At 46.1% G+C, this 20,304-nt stretch overlaps 1 protein-coding gene across 2 annotated transcripts in view; it reads right to left on the bottom strand.

Annotated features, from left to right (window-relative positions):
- The window catches only part of hpgd (15-hydroxyprostaglandin dehydrogenase), an 83,318-nt gene that overhangs the window by 24,968 nt on the left and 38,046 nt on the right, over positions 1-20,304 (bottom strand). Inside the window, exon 5 of one of the 2 annotated variants that reach the window (XM_041186097.1) lies at positions 14,090-14,461. The exons of the other annotated variant lie outside the window; for it this stretch is intronic. Within the exon in view, the coding sequence (XP_041042031.1) occupies positions 14,439-14,461 (23 nt within the window). The 3' untranslated portion in view covers positions 14,090-14,438. Of the gene's footprint in view, positions 1-14,089; positions 14,462-20,304 lie in introns of those variants that run through there. 2 annotated transcript variants of the gene reach the window in all.

Raw genomic sequence — 20,304 nt, 5'->3', positions numbered from 1 at the left:
ACCCCTGACCACTATCATCCAGAAGGACAACGGCAGCAAACACATGGGACCACCACCACCTGGAAGTTCCCCTTCAAGTCACTCACCATGCTGACTTGGAAATATATCGCTGTTCCTTCACTGTCGCTGGGTCAAAATCTTGGAACTCCCTGCGCAACAGCACAGTGGGTGGGTCTACACCACATGGGTCTGCAGCGGTTCCAGAAGGCAGCTCATCATCATCTTCTCAAGGGCAACTAGGGATGGGCAATAAATGCTGGCCCAGCCAGCGATGCCCACATCCCGTGAAAGAATAAAGAAGTGTCAGCTTCCAGAGGCCACAGCCTTCAGCAACTGTCTCCGAGTTGTCACTGTTGATGTCTGCCGTTTTCATATCCCTCTTGCCAGTGTCCTTGCAGTGGAAGTACAGACGCCCAGGTAGTTCTCCAAGGCCAGGTTATCCTGGTTGGTGAATGGGGGCCGGGGCCCACTCACCGACGCATAAAATGACTTGGGATTGAGGCCATTGACAAAGTAATTAACGTAATTAGTGGACCTGCCCATCCAACCTTAAAGTTGGCAGGCAGGTCGGGAGTCCTGGCGGGCATTGGAAAAAGCATAAAACCTCATCTACGGGCAGGATGAGGTTTCATGTATGTTTATAAATTTTTAATAAAAGTGAAACTGAAAGTGATGGACATGTTCCAACTCATGTGACAGTCTCACATGAGGGGACATGTTGGGGAAATTTTTTTTTCTGTTTTCAATATGTTTTAATGTGTAGCCGATCTCCCTGATGCAGCACTCAGCCTCAGGGAATCCTTCCCCACCCTCACAGGGAGTGCATAGCGCTTCCTTGCGGACATCACACTGGGCGGGCCTTAATTGGCCTACCCACGGAAAATGGCGGCGTGCTCCCGATTGTGGGCGCTGATCAGAGGCATGCCTCTACCCGCCCGTTCTTAAACTTCCTCACCGACGGGGGGAAAATTATGCCCCAAGTATCCAAATATCTATCTCTATCTTGATTATATTCAGTGACTGAGCATTCACAACTCTCTGGGTAGAGAATTCCAAAGATCCACAACTCTTTGATTGAAGGGATTTCTTCTCATCTCAGTCCTAAGTGACCAACCCCTAGTTCTAGACACCCAGAGAGGCAAACTATTTTCTCAGCATCTACCCGATCAAGCCCTCAAGACTTTCATATGGTTCATTGAGATCACTTCTCATTATTATTTTAAAGGAACTTAATGGGCAGAATTTTCTGCCTACTGTGCGGGCTGGCCCAACCCAATCTCCGGCGGGTGGGGAGCCGATCCCCACCGGAGAAGTGGGCCCCGTCGCCATTTTAAGTGGGCGGGCCAATGAAGGCCCTCCCAGTGTGATGCCCGCTGGGAAGCGCTATGTACTTCCTGTGTGGGCACGGGGGAATTCCCCAAATGCGAGTGCGCGCTGTTTTGCACATGCGCACGAAAAAGCGCACATCTCCCTGAGGCTAAGTGCAGCCTCAGGGAGATCGCTTACACTTGTACAAACATTAAAAATAGAAAAATATAAAAACCCTTAACATATCCCCCTCATGCGACAATGTGACATGAGATGGGACATGTTAATAAATTTCACTAAAGCTTTATTAAAGTTTTTTTAAACACTACATTAAACCTCATCCCGCCGGTAGATAAGGTTTCATGTTTTTTCTATTCTCCGCTGGGGCTCCTGGCCTGCCCGCCAACCTTAACGTTGGACAGGCAGGTCCTTTAATTGTTTTAATTATCCTGACAATGGCCTCAATTGGCAACTGACAGGTTGGCGGGTGGACAACTGATTTCGCTGTGCCCCCGCCTTCTTGAAGATTTAAATGGGGCGAGATGATGTTGGGGGGAACCCCCGTCATCCCACATCATTTTACGTATCAGTGAGCGGGCCCCACCCCCTGCTCACCGACGGCAAAATTCAGCCCAGTAAATATTTTTTAGAAAGACCAAACTGCATGGCTTTAAAAATGACTGCATCTCATTTACTTGCCCCCTGTGCCTGCTTTCACCTTAAGACAACACTTGGTTTTAACTCCTTGGTAATTCTGGGTTTTTGGGGAAAAATGTGAAAGCAGGTGACATTTGAGATGATTTTCATTCCTATTGAACTTAATGGAAATGAGGATTGAGAGGGATGGGACTTGATCTTTTACATAATCATCCAAAGTCAAAGTGGTGTGTCTAACATCGTGGGAAATTAACTTGCATTTTATAAATGGTTCTGGGAGAAAAGGGCACAGCCAGATAATCATAGCTTTGTTGTGCTCTTCTCTCCTGTTGGCTCATTTTGCTGCTGTCTCTCCTACTCCAGCCCAGAGACTAGCAATTCCAATTATAAAAAGGAAGGGGATTTTTCTCAGAGGAGTTCAATGTACAAATGGGGACACAGCAGAGTCTTGGTGGTTCACAAATACAAATCTGTCATGGTGACAGGATAAGTTTAACAGGCTGTTTAAAAAAAAAGTGAGATCCTAAGCTTTATAAATAGAGGCAGAGGGTATAAAGAAAGGATGTTCTGGCCAACATTTATCCCTCAAACAATACCAATCAAGGAGATTATTTGGTCAACATCTCATCGCTGCTTGTGGGGTCTTGCTGTGCACAGTTGGTCCATGCAAACCAAAAGAATAAAACGACAGACACAAATATTTCCTTTTGTGAGGGTTAATAAGTCTTCTGTGGCATTGCTCATTAGCAAAGGTGTAAAATTGAAATTAAAAAAACTTGTCCTGAAATAGCACCTTGCATTTTTAAAATTCATTCATGGGATATGGGCATCGCTGGCTAGGCCAGCAGTTATTGCCCATCCCTAATTGCCCTTGAGAAGGTGGTGGTGAGCTGCCTTCTTGAACCACTGCAGTCCATGTGATGTAAGTGCACCCACAATGCTTTTCGGAAGGGAGTTTCAGGATTTTGACCCAGCACCAGTGATAGAACGATGTGCCTTTCATGTCCTGAGAAGTATTTCATAACTAGAGAACCAGCTTTGAAGTGTGGGCACTGTAGGCAGACGTTACAGCTAATTTACAAACAAGCAGCATACAAACAGCTATGAGATAATGGGCCAGTTAATCTGCCCATTTGCTACTGCTGGGCCATAGATAACTGTGATCCAGAAGACCCAGAGATACCCCTGCTGTTCTTTGAAATGGTACCATGGGATCTTTTACATCCACCTGAAAGGGCCTGAGAGTGTCCAGAAAACACAGCACCTCTGACAAGGTAGCACTTGTTCAGTACTGCACTGGAGTGTCATCTTAGATTATGTGCTCAATTCCTGGCGTGGGCTTAAACTTGGAGCATTCAATTCAGTGTCAGCTATTGAAGCTTTTTTTTTAAAGCTGGATGTGACGCCTGATGTTGACGGGAAGATGGATTCCTCAAGCTGAGTCGGAAACTTTTGAATCCCGAGCATCACAATGTCACGGTGCTGTAGCGGAAGTGGCAGTTGTTGTTCATCTTACACTATGGGGGTGAATATCTTAGGTGGTTGAGCAAATGAACAATAGTGCACCAAGGCAGCTGGTTTGACATGCTGCCCACTTTGCAGTGCCATGAAAATTCATGAATCTCACCACTTTTCTTCCTTGGCGTCTGTGAAAATGCTATTGTGAACTCTGAGGTGAGAACATTGTCAAAAAACTTCTTTCCAGTCAGGGATGGGAATGAGTGCATGAGGGCAGCTGCGTCACATATAATTTAATCCTGCCGCATTGTGATTGGACAGAAAATCTTTAGGGGAAGGCTGGGTTTTGTGGCAATATAATTAGGAAACACAGGAACAGGAGTCAGCTGTCCTGTCCCTTGAGTCTGTTCCACCATTCAGTGAGATCATGGCCAGTCTGTATCCTAACTCCATCCATCTGCTTTAGCTCCACATCCCTTAACTCCTTTCTCCAGCAAAAATCTATCAAGCTCACATTGAAAATATGAGAGATTAATAGAGGTAACCTCTACCGACTTTTATGGGAGGGCGCTTCATACTTCTACTACCCTTTATGTAAAAACGTGTTTCCTAACTTCTCTCCTGAATTGCCTGGCTCTGATTTCCAGGTTATGCCCCATTGTCCTGAGCTCTCTTCACCAGTGACCAATTCCTTCCAAAATCCCAAAAACCTCAAAACAAAATCATCCTTTGCGATATCATGAGACTCTAACAGTTTATTCATGTCTTCTCACAATATAACCTCTGAGTTAAAGAGTGACAAAAAGAGAAAGTTACCAATTAGACAGGAGATAAGACAGATTTAACCAATGAGGAAGAAGTAAAGGTATTCAATCAATGAAGAGAAAAAACAATGGACATTCATGATGACACTGCATTCACACTATTTGTTTTATTCTATAGATAGATAGATAGATAGGCGGATCAATAATCAAGATGTACGTGTATGGAGATCTTGGTAGAAGGATTGAATTGATGTCAGAGTCCTCAACACTTCAAGATATGATGCCCGGATTATTAAAGTATCAGTGTGAGGTCCAATGAGAAATAATCGGTGCCTGATTAACAGGGAAATTCTATATCCAGTTTATACTGCAGAGTGCCATTCCTTCCTCATTATACCCATTGAATACACAATTAAGATCCCTACACATTACAGGAAAGCAATGAAAGTGCAGGCAGGTCACATATTTAAATAAGAAAAGCCCTGGGTTACGCAAAAGACTGCAACTAAACAACCCTCACAAAAGCATATGCTTGACTAAGTTAGAATGCATCTAATGAGTTTAAGATGACTTTAAAAGCAGTTTAAAAGCCTGAACAATGCTCAAGACACTTTGCTGATTTAATAAAGCTGTCACCAGGGACAGTAGCGTCACAAAGAATTGTAGAAACATAGAAAATAGGGGCAGGTGTAGGTCATTCAGCCCTTCAAGCCTGCTTCTTCATTCAATATTATCATGGCTGATCCTTTATCTCAACACCATACTCCCGCTCTCTCCCAATATCCCCTGACACATTTAGGGTCTAGAAATCTATTTCCTTCTTAAATATATTGGCCTCTAAAGCCTTCTGTGGTAGAGAATTCCACGGGTTCACCACCCTCTGAGTGAAGGAGTTTCTCCTCATCTCAGTCCTAAATGGCCTGCCCCGTATCTTGAGATTGTGACCCCTTGTTCTAGAGACCCCTTAGCGAGAGGAAACATCATCCCTGCACCCAGTCTGTCTATCCCTGTCAGAATTTTATATGTTTCAATGAGATCCCCTCTCATTCTTCTAAACTCCAGTGAATACAGAGATAAAAACAAAAAAAAACTGCAGATGCTGGAAATCCAAAACAAAAACAGAATTACCTGGAAAAACTCAGAAAGTGTGGCAGCATCGGCGGAGAAGAAAAGAGTTGATGTTTCGAGTCCTCATGACCCTTCGAGTTCTGTCGAAGGGTCATGAGGACTCGAAACGTCAACTCTTTTCTTCTCCGCTGATGCTGCCAGACCTGCTGAGTTTTTCCAGGTAATTCTGTTTTTGTTCCAGTGAATACAGGCCTAGTGGCCCAATCTCTTCTCATGTGACAATCCTAACATCCCGGGAATCAGTCTGGTGAACCTTCACTGCACTCGTTTTATGGCAAGTATATCCTTTCTTCAGTAAGGAGACTAAGACTGCACACAGTACTCTGGGGGGTGTGGTCTTGCCAAGGCTCCGTACAGCAAGATGCAGCAAGACATCATTGCTCCTGTACTCAAATCCTCTCGCAATGAAGGCCAACATACTTTTTGCCTTCTTCACTGCTTGCTGCACCTGCTTGCTTGTTTTCAGTGATTGGGGTACAAGGACACCCAGGTCCCTTTGTACATCAACATTTCCCAATCTATCACCATTTAAATAATACTCTGCCATTCTGTTCTTCCTACCGAAATGGATAACTTCACACTTATCCATGCTATACTGCATCTGCCATGTATTTGCCCACTCACCCAACTTGTCTAAATCGCCTTGAAGCCTCTAAACATTCTCCTCATCGCTCACATTCCCACCTAGTTTTGTGTCGTCAGAAAACTTGGAAATATAACATTTGATTCCCTCATCCAAATCATTGATATATATTGTGAATAGCTGGGGCCCAAGCACTGATCCCTGTGGTACCCCACTAGTCACCGCCTGTTACTCCATAAAAGACCCATTTATTCCTACTGTCTGTTTTGCAGTAGTCATTAGAGCAGTGGCTTTAAATTTTCAATTCCCCCAAGGCAGGTAAGAATGCAATACAGGTTGGGGAGGTCAGGGGTAATAAATGGAAGAGGCTTTGTTTAGTATAGGATACAGGGAGCAGAATTTTAGATGAGCTGGTACGTATGGAGTTTGGATAACAGGAGGTTGGCCAGGGGGGCATTAGAATAGTCCAGTTTGAAGGTTTCAGCAACAGTAGGAGGGGAGGTGGGTGAGGTTGTTAGTTAGGAAGAAGCTGGTGTTGGTGATAGGAAGGCTATGGGGTTGGAACTTGGGCTTCTAGGACAATGAAGATGTGAACCATCTGGGTAAGCCTTAGACTGCGGCCATGGAGGAATATGGAATTAATAGAAAGGGTACAGATTTTGGGGTGGGCACACAAAAAATTACCTTGACGTCAATGCTTAATTTGAGGAAGTTGTGACAGGATGTCAGAGAAGTGGTCTGTCACCAGACACAATTGGGGGGAAAGTGATAAATGGTGGCAACTTTAGGTTTTGAGCAGACTGTGTCACGATAATGAGGAAAAAACACCAAACTGCATCCAGAAATATTGGACTTTAAAAATGAGACCTGAGTTTTTAAAAAAACGTACACAAGCCACTGGCTGGAATGCTGCAGGGTGACTCCCTAAGAGGTAATGGAACCCCACCCTGTTGCCAGACAAGGTACTATTAAAGACATCCAGAAACTAATTGCTCTCCCTGGTAGAGACAAAGGGCAGAATTCTCCCCCTGTCGGGGTGGGGGGTTGGGGGGGGTTGGAGGTTGTGCGGGGTCAGGCGCGAACCCGATAGGCACCCCCGATAGGGTCCGCGCCGCAATTTTAGGTGGGCGGGCCAATTAATGCCCTCCCAACGCGACGTGCGCCCGGAAGCACTGAGCACTCCCTGTGCGGGCCGGGGGGTGTTGGATGGTTTGGGGGGGGGGCACACACGCACGCACACCTGAAAGGGGGCCGAAATCTCCCTGAGGCGCAGAGATTAGTTTATGGTTTAAACATTTAAATAAAGAAATTAAAAACTTAAAAAAAAATGAGCTGGGACATGTCAATGAATTCCAAAAAAAAAAAAAAAAATTTTATTGAATTTTTAAACACTTCATGAAACTTCATCCCGCCCGTGGATGAGGTTCCATGAAAAATGTGAAGGCCGCCTGGGCTCTCCACCTGCACCCCCCCCACCCCCACCCCACCCCCAACCTTAAGGTTGGACGGGCAGCTCATTTTATTAATTCAATTAGTTTTTAACAGGCCTTTGACAGTTTGGCGGGCGCGCGGGCGTCTTGGCTGCGCGCCCGCCGAACCGACAATCTAAATGACCCGCGGTGACATCGTGACGCCTGCCCATCCTCCCCACATGTCATTTTACGTATCAGCGAGCAGGCCCTGCCCCCACTCACTGACCTGAAAATCCTTCCCAATGGGAGATGAGTATCGACTCATTAAGAAATCCTGTGAGCAATGCCCAGGCAGATTTGTGAATCCGCTTCCCCCCCTGGGAATACACAAAGGAGGGGTTAAAAGTGAGCCAGAAAGCTGCCCTGGTCTCTTATCTATTGGTGGGTGTGCTGAGAGAGCAAGTGCTGGAAGTTTGACTCAGAAGTAACAGCCACGCACAGTACCCCTGCAAATCGCCATTTTGCAGGTATCCTGATCTCTCTCCCTCTCTACCGAATTCAACACTACTGGAACCTCGAAACTAACTATTCGTCTACTTGAGTCAACTCTACTGGAACCTCAAATCTGACTACTCGTCTACTGGAGTCAATTCTACTGGAATCTCAAATCACAACAGCCACAATGCTCAATCACCTACTCCCATGAGGCAAGGACTGTTCCATATACCTTTGTCCATGTGTATATAATATATTATATATAGATTCACTAACTTCAAGCTAAATTGTTACTTTTAACCTGTATGACTGTATATGCATGTGTTTTATCTTTTCTTGCCTTTAGTTGTTAATAAACTTACTCTGACCTTTAACTCAAGAAAGTCTAATCAAATTGGCTCCTTCAAAGCCAGAACTACTGGGTCTGGGAAAAAGGTATTCGTGAAAGGGATCCTTTTTAGATTAAATCTTGTCGCAACCAACAGTGGGGCTGGGGAGGGGGAGGGTGGGTGGCAGGGCCGCTGAATAAAGACAAGGAGCCAGTTTATCCCTCCCCACCCAGGGCATAAAGATTTTGGGGTGTCCCAGCCAGACAGTGACAAATTGAGGGGTCTCGTCTGGATCAACAACTCTGGGGAACCTCACCTTGGGGGTGGGTCGTAACACGTACATGAGGAAGCTGACTCCGTATCTGCAGACGATGCCACTAAGGGGCTGCACCTAGCTGAGGAAGACGAGGTGGTCAAGGATAAGTCTTTGTGAGAAAGCCGTTTTTGGAGATGCGTTGGCTACGAACAAATTGGTAAAAGTGGAACCATGTGAGGGCCGGCCCAATTAAGTGGACAATGGCAGGAGCCATAGGACGAAGATGACATGCTCAACTGTGTCGAGGGCTGCCAAAAGGCTGAGAAAAACAAGGTGAGATCATGCAGCGCAATTAGTTCTGGCTTTAGTCACAAATGTAGCTATTCCTAATTTGCAGCATTAGTATTCACTGAGCCTCATTACTCAGCCCCTGCCCCACCTTAGTAATCTGGACATCTGCCACTATTATTTTCTGTAGTGAAAGCCTTTTACACTAGACTGTACACAACTGGAGTCTAACCTATCGTGCATGACTCATGCCAAAGAAATCGAGATCCCGTAAAATCCACAGCTCTTGAAGATTAATCTGCATTTGTTCAAGTAGGAAAGAAAGGGTAGCTATCACTTATATTGTTGTTTCATGTCAAAAAGGGGAAGCTTTTAATCATATCTTTGTCAGATCTATGACAACCTGGATTTACGCAAACATCATTCTGGTAACAAAGTATCCCGCAGTGCGTCACAGGTGGGGTTGAATCAGAGCATGGTTACTTTGGAAAGCTGGCTGAAGAGATAGGTTTTTAAAAAAGAACTTGCAATAAGTGTTGCATTTCGTCACATTCCTGAATGTGATTTAGAGAATTACACAGAAATTGAACCATGGAAACAAATTATTTGGCCCAGTCAGCCCACGTTTGTGTCTATTCCCCATATTATTCTTTCTAGGTCACTTCATTCTCCTTTCCCTTAACCACCCATCTGATCTATTATATTTGAGACAATCTCAACTTCAATTGCTGACTCTGGTGGGACATTCTGCAGTTTCAAGACACTGTCTCTGTCCTAAATCTCTTAAATTTAATCTTTATCAATGTCCTCTTGCCCTCATCCCTGGAAAAAGTACTTTACTTCACAACCACTTCTTAGTTGACTGTTATATAGGCAAATGTGACAGCCTACTAGCCAGTGGGTGTCACTGGCTAGGCCAGCTTTTAATCGCCCATCCCTAATTGCACTTGCTCAGAGGGCATTTAAGAGTCAACCACTTTGCTGTGGGTCTGGAGTCACATGTAGGCCAGGCCAGACCAGGTAAGGATGGCAGGTTTCCTTCCCTAAAGGACATTAATGAGCCAGATGGGTATTTACGGCATTCGGCAATGGTTTCATAGTTATCATCAGACTCTGAATTCCAGATTTTTATTGAATTCAAATTCCATCATCTGCTGTGGTGGGATTCAAACCCAGGTCCCCACAGCAACACCCTGGGTCTTCGGATTACCAGTTCAGCGACAACACCACTACACCACCACCTCCCCATAATTTGTATTGGTACCTTAAACATTCACTCCCTCCATCATCAGCACACAGTGTGCATCAACTACAATATGCACTGCAGCAATTTGCAAAAGCTCCTTTCGACAGCACCTTCCAAACACGTGGCCGTGACCATGTAGAAAGACAAGGACAGTGGGCGCATGGGAACACCACCACCTGCAAGTTCCCTTTCAAGTCACACACCACCCTGCCTAGGAAATATATTGCCATTCCTTCATCATAGTTGGATCAAAATACTGTAACACCCAATGCAATAGTACTGTGGGTGTACTTACACCAAATAAACCACAGCAGCTCAAGGCGGCCTTCTGAAGAGTAACAAAAAACGGGAACTAAATGCCAGCGATGTCTGCATCCCATGTGTGAATATTTTTTCACAATGGTCTCGCAAGTGCATTTGTAAGGATGATAGTTAATGTGTTTTGATGGCCCTGGTTAAGTGACAATGTTTGTCTAGGAGAGGAGAACTCTTTGCTGTTCCTTGAATTAGGTCTAGGCAGGCAGGCAGGTGTTGGCTTAACATGTCATTCAACAGAAAACATCTCTGACAATGCAAGGTCCCTGAGGCCTGCACTGAATGTTAGCTTGGATTAGGTTTTCAAGTCCTGGGGCAAAGCTTGACCCCACAGCCCTCTGACTCAGAAGTGAGAATTGACTAATCCAATCCGAGGAAACTTTTCAATGTCTCAGAAGTGTAGAGCAAGGTGGGAAGGTTTAAGGGGATTCCTGAATGTGGGGCAAGGTGACTGAAGCCCGCTGTCATCGCTAGTGAAATGGAGGCAAGAAGAACATTCAGCAGATCAGAATACAAAGAGTAGAGGGCATGAATGAGGTGCAAGAGGCAGAAAAGTTACAATGGCAAGAGCAAGTAACGTATTTATTTCAAAAGCAACTAAACAAGCAGGCGAAACTTCAAAAATGGCTTTAATCAAACAAATTCAGCACCACACAGCAATGCCTCACAAAACAGTACTGAGATAAACGACCTGTTAATCTGTTAGAGTGGTGCTGGCTGTGGGTTACCTATTGACTAGGAAAACGGGAGAGCTTCCCTGCTCTGCTACAAGCAGATAAGGTGGAGCAAAGGTGGCGCAGAGGGATTCTGTACTAAGCTCTGGGCGCACTCCCTTCAGTGGACAAATTTAATTTGGCACCCTGCCTGATTGAGTTGGCAAGTTTTGTTGATGATCAATGCACAACTGCACTCCTCCCCCCACACCTTCCACCGTCGCTCCGTCTTCAGTGCTTAACCACAAATAGCCACAAAGTGATCAGGCTCCCACTGTTCTGACTAGTTATCATTGACACAGTTTGAGAAAGTGCTCAAACAAACACGTTGCCATAGATCCTGGAGCTGGAATTCGCTGCTCCACTCTCAACATTACATTTCAGCTGAACAAACAGAGCAACAGTGGCCGAAGCTAGTGAGGAGGCCGAGATAGGTAACGTGACACCAGCAATGAAACGTCAATAATTTCAGAGATGGCATGATTCCACCCTGTCAACGTAGCTCAGAACTAATTACAGCCTAAATTGCTATGTGCCTCAGCACTAATTGTGTCTTTTAATTCCTGCCTGTCGTTTACTTTCCTGCCAGGTAAACACTGACGTAACTTGTGGAGGGAAAACGATGCAAATGAAGCAAGTCATCCAAGGTAGTTGACATTTGAAAGAAGTGTTGGCGGAGAATCTGGTCCAAATAAACAAAGGAGCCAATTAAAAAGAAATTGGGAATAAAAACAGAAAATACTAGTCTGGCAGCATCTGTGGGGAGGGAAGCAGAGTTAATGTTTCAGGTCTGTGGCCTTTCATCCTCCAGGTGCACCATTTTCCCACTCCAATTGAAGGCTCTTTGCTACCTGATTGCATTCACCTTGACAATCAGTGCAACGACTAGTTCACCATGCGTCCCTCACCCCCACCACCCCCCCTTCATCTCCAATACCATTTAGAATGAATAATAACTGTTCAAAGAAAATGAAAAATAACTTTATGTTAATACCCCAAAGGTTTTATGTCCCATGGTGCATGCAGCAGTGTCTTGGAAATTCATGTCCGAGCCCTGAAGACTCAGCAACCCTAGTGAGGACGCTGACCAATAAATGATTGTTCTTCAATCAAATTTGAAACTTGGAATTGCACAGCAATACTGGAAGCACTCGGGAAGTAGCAATAATCCAATAAAATAAAAGCAAAATACTGCAGATACTGCAAATCGGGAATAAAAACAGAAAATGCTGGAAAAAAACTCTGTGGAGAGAGAAACAGTTAATATTTTGAGTCCAAAATGACTCTTCATCAGAACCCCGATGATTAGACTCGAGTCAAAGTGTTAACTCTGTTTCTTTCTTCACGGACGCTGCCAGACCTGCTGAGTTTTTATAGCATTTTCTATTTTTAATATAGCAATGATCCAACATTGACATAGAATATCAAGTCACAAGAGACCAGGAAAAGAAGCATTCAGCTGAAAAGCTGAGAAGGAAGAGGTCGTGATTAATTGCCACAGATGTAGAGCCAAAGTGGAACTAGAACAGGAGTGTAAGATTGAACACGGACACCAAACTAACTCTGAACTGAGAAGGTAGACCTTCATTAAAAATGCAGTGGCCCCAGTAAAAAAATATGCATTCATATAGCACCTTCCCAAAGCACTTCCTAGTTAATGAATATAATTATTTGAAGTGTAATTGTTGTATTCGTAATGCAGGTCAATGTGACAGCCAATTTGTGCATGGCGAGCTCAAACCAACATTTGCAACAGCAACAATAACTTATATTTATATAGTGCCTTTAACACAATGAAATATTTCAAGGCGTTTCACCGGAGCATTATAAAACAAAGTGACACTGAGCCATATAAGGCTTATTGGATCACATGACCAAACGCTTAAGAAACGTCTTAAAAGGAGGATAGCAAGGCAGAGGAGCAGAGTGCTTTCCGGAGGATGTTCCAGACTTTGGGGTCTAGAGAACTGAAAGCACAGAGACCAAAGATAACTTCAGTGGTGGGCAAGATTCTAGAAACAATTATTCGGGATAGAATTAGTAGTCACATGGAAAAATATGGGTTGATAAGGAAAAGCTAATTTGGATTTCTAAAGGCGAAATTGTGTTTAACTAACTTGCTGGAGTTTTTTGAAGAAGTAATAGGAAAGGTTGATGAGAGTAATGCTGTTGATAGTGGTGTACATGGACTTTCGAAAGGCATTTGGTACAGTGCCACACAACAGACTTGTGAGAAAAGTTATTGCTCATGGAATAAAAGGGACAGTAGCAACGTGGATACAAATTTGGCTGAAAAATAAGAATCAAAGAGTAATGGTCCATGGATATTTTTTGGGCTAGAGGAAGGTTTGAAGTGGAGCTCCCCAGGGGTTGGTATTGGGACCCTTGCTTTTCCTGATATATATTAATGATCTAGATCTTGGTATGCAGGGGACAATTTCAAAGTTTGCAATGATACGAAGCTTGGGAATGTTGTGAACTGCAAGGAGGATGGTGTGGAACTTCAAAGGGACGTAGACAAGTTGGTGGAGTGGGAAGATGGGTGGCAGATGAAGTTCAATGTGGAGAAATGTGAGGTGATGCATTTTGGTAGGAAGAACATGGGCAGACAATATAAAATAAGGAGTGAAGTTTTGAAGTGGGTGCAGGAACATAAAGACCTGGTGGGTGTATATGTGCATAGCTCAGTGAAGGTGACAGGACGGGTGGAGAGAGCAGTTAAAGCATGTAGTATTCTGGGCTTTATTAACAGGGGCACTGAGGACAAGAGCAGGGAGGTTATGCTGAATTTATATAAGACACTTGTTAGACTTCAGCTGGAGTATTGTGTACTGTTCTGGGTGCCACATTATAGGAAGGATGTGAACACATTGGAAAGTGTGCAGGAGAGGTTTACAAGAATGGTTCCAGGGGTGAGAAACTTTAGCTATGAGGATAGATTGGAGAGGTTGGGACTGTTCTCTTTGGAGAGAAGTAGGCTAAGAGGAAATTTGATGGAGATGTTCAAAATCATGAGGAGGCTGGACAGAGCGGATAGGGAGAAGCTGTTCCTGCTCATAAAAGGATCAAGAATGAGAAGGCACAGATTTAAAGTGATTTGCAAAAGAAGCAAATGTGACATGAGAAAAAACTTTTTCACACAATGAGTGGTTTGGGTCTGGATTGCACTGTCTGGATGTGTGGTGGAGGCAGTTTGAAGTGAGGCATTCAAGAGGGCATTAGATGATTATTTGACTAGAAACAATGTGCAGTGGTATGGGGAAAAGGCAGGCCAATGGCACTAGGTCATAATGCTCATTTGGAAAGCTGGTGCAGATACAATGGGCCGAATGGCTTCCTACGGTGCCATTAAAGGTCTGTGATTCTCTCATTATAATTGGAATGCACAAAAGCAATGAAACAAATTATCAGATAATTTTCTTAGTGATGCTTTTGGTATTCAATTTTTCGGTGTTTGATTGTGTGTCTGTTGATTCTTGTGTGTTATCAGTCAAGCCTGAGTGTGGCGGCTGAAAAAGAGAAACTAAAAGTAAGCTAGTAACTTGTGCTGCAGACATTTAAGCATTGTAAATAAAGCTCCTGTTCAAACATAGAGACTGGTGTATAACACAAAGGCATGTAAAAGGCATATAACACAACAATGTTGAGGGATAAATATTGGCTAGGAGACCAGGGAGAACTCCCCTACTCTTCTTTATAATAATGCCATCGGATCTTTTACATCAACCCGAAGGGACAGATGGGATAAGGTTTAACAGCTCATGTGAAAAAGATGGCACCTCCGATAGTGCAGCGCTCTCTCAGGCCTGCACTGGGAATGTGACCCTAGATTATGTGGTCAAGTCCCTGAAGTGGGATTGAATGCACAAACATTTGGCATGGCCTGCAGGGTTACAGATTCCTGGGGAACACCACTTGTCAGATCCTGATGAACAGAGTACATTCTCTTTATCCTTGCCCCATCTATGACCTTCTAACTAATTACAGATTCCTTCCAAGTCTGCGCATTTTAATTTTTGCTAATAAGCCCTTGTACAGAACATTATCAAACACCTTCTGGAATTCCAAACAGACAACATCCATAAACACTACCCGACCCATCGTGTTAGTGACCCCACCACCCCCGCCCCCCGCCGATTTGAAAAAATCCATTAAGAAACCTATTTGTATCCAATAAAAGCTTATCAGGAGGCAGAAGAAATAAACATACAGGGGAAACAATATTTCCACATCATTCTGTATATTTGCATTTACAATTTTGCTATTAATAGCCAACCCAGCAACATTTACCCTAACATTGCTGCCTCCAACAAGTAGACTTTCCACTTTCCATATCGGAGGTGGCCACTTTTTCTCATCCTGCGGAACTGCTTAGGTTATTTGAGAGTGGACACGTCATCGCTGTGAGATATTTTAATATTTGATTAATTCTAGGAATGACAATAATAACAGTTTGCATTTATGCAGCACCTTTAATGAAGGGTCCCAAGGGACTTCTCAGCTGCCTCAATTAGACAAAATGATATCAACTGGCCTTAATACCCTTACCTAACAAAGTGTAGCAAACTCACTCCTAAAGTTTTCAACTGGCCCAACTTCAACAGGTTTTAGGGGAGATATCTTCTTGCAGAATAGAGGGGGAGGGGAGGATAACGATTAAATGTTGTATGTTAAGATTGTAAAATAATAATACATAGCAGCAGCTGATTGACTGAGTAGCTTGTGAACGGTTTCTGACAGGCCAGCTATTAGTTACCAGGGTTTTCTGCTTTCATTTCACACATGACGTGCAGTTTTATCTGGACACAATGGCTGGAATTTTCTCCTCCCCGCCAGTGGCAGGGTCTGAGTGGTGGAGGGATTGGGGGGGGGGGGGGGGAGAATATGACAGGAGCCAAGAGAAAAAAAAATCAGTCTCCCGACGGTGGGGAATGATGACGGGAACTTGTGGTCCCGAATGTCATGGCAGGACAACGGCGGGCCAGAGGTCACCGGGACCCCAATTTGCACATTATGAACTGTATTCTAGTTCACGCCAGTCCAATTCACGACCAGACCAACGGTCAGATGTCTCGCTCAGATGGCAGGGCAGCACTTGACCAAGAAGCTACAGCCTTGATCACCGGAGAACCACACGGAGGTTTGGTGTGCGGTAGCCCAGGGTCGGGTGGGGTGTTGCTGGAAGACAAAGGCGAGGTAGCGGGGTGGGGAGGGGCTGTGAAGCAACACGGGAACATTGAAGGTCACAGGAATGTTCAGAGGGAGGGGCCTGTGCTGTTAATGGCAGAATACTTGGGGGTCAAACTGAGAGTACTGGTGGTGGCAAGGCACTGTAATTGTAAGAGGGGGCAGTGGGATGCAGTAGGGTGGGAGGTGGGAGGGCGAAGGTCCGCCTGTGGCGGGTGTGGGTCTCATCTGGGTCATTGGAAGGGACGAGAAGTTTCACACGGGTCTTGGGAGTGGGCAGGATCAATGTGGGTATGGGGACTGTGACAGAAGCATTGGGGAGGGAAGGCATTTTTGAAGGGTGATGGTGATGGGCTCTACCGCGATAGGGGGTGCAAGGGTGACTGATGAGAGGGTGAAGGTAACTCCAATGGGGTTGAGGGTGATGAGGGGAAAGAGGTGGAGGAGGTATTGGACAAAGTTTGGAACGTGACACAGACCAACCTCATGCAAAGGCAGATCAGGATGTCGACACGCTCGATGTCCAACAAGTGGGAGGAGAGTCATCGGGTGGGCAGAGCTGAAGATCAGCTCAGCTGGACAACTGAAAGAGAATCCTGATAACGTATTCTGACAAGGCAAAGGTCTCTCTATAGACTCCAAAGGGCAGCAGAGGGAAGGGGAATAGTGTGAGTGGGGGGGGCTTCTTGCAGATGACTCACAAGACCATTGGCAAAGAGCGATGCCTCCATGCTCAGGCATGATTCAGGGGGACAACCTGGGACCCCCAGAAGGGACGTGGGGGTGGGGAGGGTGGGGTGTGCACAGGCAAAGACACAAACAGCAGCAAGAAAAACTCAGGAAACCTCCATGAAGTGCCATGCATAATATATTAATAAAGGTGCAATGAATATTTACAATGATTGTACCCCATGCCACCAGTGTGAACTTTGCCTCCTTAATATTTATTACCATCTCACTAGGTCTGTGTGCTTCCCCGCCAACCATGCAGAGGTGGAGGCAACCTGCTGACTGCAATGCCCCCTTGTCTCTGATGATTTTGGCAGACACCCTCTGGAGGGCCCCAGCCTTCTTTGAGTCCCCTGTTCTGGGGCAGATGTGCCCCCAGCAGTTCCCGAGGCTGGAGCTGATGGGGTTACAGGCAGAGGGGACTTGGAATGGATGGACACCCTTGGAGAGTCCTGAATGGAAGCTCCAGGAGCGTTCACTTGATACCCCTCATCTGGGGTGTCCCTCCGAGGGCCCCTCTCTGAATCGAAGAGAAGGGTAACCTGGAGAGGTCGAGGTCATTCCACGCTCATGTAGTCACTGCAAAAGCTCACCCATGGCTACAGCGATGGAGTGCAGGTCTGAGCCCATCTCTGGCAGGAACTGGGCATTCTGCTGGACCAGGTTCTCCATGTCGTCCTCCATGCTCCCCATGGAGACCTTGATGCACTCACATGTCGGAGCCACCACATCAGAGAGCACGTGAACGGACTCCAACACATCGCATGCCATTCTGTTGAGGGTCTCTGACACTACTGATGTTCCCCTGCGTCTTGCTGATACTCCAGCATCTTCCCAATGACCGCTCCCAGAGCTCATCATCTGATTCAAACTTGGCAGGAGCCTCTTCTCCACCAGTCTTCCGACAGCTGGATATCTTGGTTGTCACTGCCTCCTCCTGCAGCGGACACATGTCTGTGAGGTGACCACCACAAACCGAAACTAGATCTATGAGCCACTGAGATGAGTGTCTCTGGGTTGGTGGAGGGTGCAGGTGAATGCTGTGACAGTCCTACAGGTGAGAAATTGTCCCCATACTCTTCTGAGGCTCATACGGCCTGGGGCTGAGTTCAGGTATGGGGGGCTGGCCTCACTCTCTCCCGGCTGGTAACCAAAAATGGAGAGAGGAGAGAAGGAGTGACTGCCTAGGCCGCCTCCTACATCGCACACTGCCTCACCCTCAGGTTCCGATTGGCAGAGATTAAACATGCTTCCTCACTGGATGCTTGAGGGAGAGTGACCTCGTCATCGGCACATGCACGGTCATGGTCCTCCCCTGTCAGCTCAGCAGCCTGCGGTTCATATTGTGGGAGGGGCTGGATGTCGGCACGCCCCCTCCTGACTTCTCCTCCTCACATCTGTTGTGCACTCTCTTCTCCTTCGTAAAGGTAGATCTTTTGTGAGCACTTCTGATGCAGGACCAGGCTGCATGCTGCCAACTCTATGGCTGAAAAGTGACCTCGTGACTCCCCAAAGCCTGTCCACCACCTGCAAGGCACGAGAGAGGAGTTTGAGGAAATACTGCCCACTTGTCTGGATAAGTGTAACTCCAGCAGCACTCAGGAAGCTGGACGCCATCCAGGACTATGCAGGCCACCCAGCAGCCTCAACATTGAGACCCTCACCGGCCCATTGGTAGCTGTGTGTGCCATTTGAACGGTACAATGCTGCTAATCCCCGAGGCTACTTCAATGGTCCCCTCCAGACCCACAAGCTCCAGCAGCTAGAAGGCCAAGGGCAGCAGAGTCATGGCATCAGCAGCATCCGCAAATCACCCTCTACTTCAACCTCAACCCACGCCCCCGACCCCTGGACACCCCTCCCAAAACGGATGTGCCTTCAGTGTGGAGGGGCAGCAACCTGCAGTTGCCACCCTACCAGCAGACCACACGGACTGCAGTGGGGCAATGAGGCAGCAGCCCAGCACCCAGTGAAGGGCTTTTAGGGATGGGCAGCTCAGATGCTGGCCTTGCCAATGACAGATTCAGAACATGGTGACGCGAGGATAGAGACTAGAGGGTTCACGTACCCTGGTGACATGGATTAGATCGTTCATGCATTTCCTGCACTCCAGGGTAGTCCTCCCCTTGACACTGACCAACCTGGCAACACCCTCGCAGGCCGCTGTGGTGAGTTGGGTGGGCTTCCTGCTCCCATCTCTGGGGGAGAGAGGACGTCCCCTCCTGTCCTCCACAGGAGAGTCTCCAGGGAGTCTTCACTGAACCGTGGGGCCAGTGCTGGCTGCTTCCTGGAAGCCACCTCGAGGTCCTGGACTCCTGGCGCGATCACTAGCTGTCCAGGGGCCTTTTAAATATAGCACCCGGACATGATGGTGGTGCACGTGACTTCCTCCCTCCCCTACCATGCGATTCGATGTAAAACCCCAGGCTACATAACTCATGAGGTGAGCAGCGCACGATTTGACTGGCTGGCCTGCCCTGCTTTCCAGCAGGCGTTCCTCAGAGCTGCCTCTCCCAGCACGGAGAGCATTATCTTTTTTAATTCGTTCATGGGATGGGGGCATCGCTGGCCAGGCCAGCATTTATTGCCCATCCCTAATTGCCCTTGAGAGCTGATTGGCTTGCTAGGCCATTTCAGAGGGCATTTTAAGAGTCAACCACATTGCTGTGCATCTGGAGTCACAGGTAGGCCAGACCAGGTAGGATAGCAGATTTCCTTCCCTAAAGGACATTAGTGAACCAGGTGGGCTTCTACGACATCGACAACGTTTTCATGGCCACCATTGGACGTTTAATGCCAGATTTTTTTTTTTATTGAACTCAAATTTTATACCTGTCCTGGTGGGATTTAAATCCAGGTCCCAGAGCAATGCCCTGGGTCTCTGCATTACCAGTTCAGTGACAATACCACCATGCCACCACCTCCCCAAAGGAGGTTTGCTACTATTTTGTTTAAATGTCATTGGGTTCTATAATGACTGTTTAGAAAATTAAAAATCAGTATTGTTAAATGCAACGTGTGTCCTTAAAGCATGATTGAACCTGCAAAGGAGTTCTCCTTGAATGCAGAGGAGCAGTAACATATCTTGTCACAGCGAGCTTTCCACAGCTCTGATTGAAACAATGAAATATAGGTCAAGTCAGAGCATGAAAGTCATGAAAATATCCCCACCTGCCAATTTTCAGTCGGTTTAACAGCTCCCAAGTCATGTTCTCGGGGCACAAATCCGTCTGGAAGGAGACACGGGGGCCAGTACCAACGCCCCTCCCCCAACCCCCCCCCCCAAATAAGGAGTGCTTCCAGCCAGGAGCAGTGTTCACCAGCTATCCTGGTTCGAAAATGGACAACTACAAATCTAAGATAAAAGCAAATACTGTAGATGCTGGAAATCTGACTACAAAGCTCTTGATGTTCCACTTATCAAGTGAATAGAAAA

This window comes from Carcharodon carcharias, chromosome 4 (assembly GCF_017639515.1).
Source record: "Carcharodon carcharias isolate sCarCar2 chromosome 4, sCarCar2.pri, whole genome shotgun sequence".
Classification (NCBI taxonomy): Eukaryota; Metazoa; Chordata; class Chondrichthyes; order Lamniformes; family Lamnidae; genus Carcharodon; species Carcharodon carcharias.
Note: the sequence above shows the minus strand (reverse complement) of the source record. Positions and strands in the feature narration are given on the sequence as shown.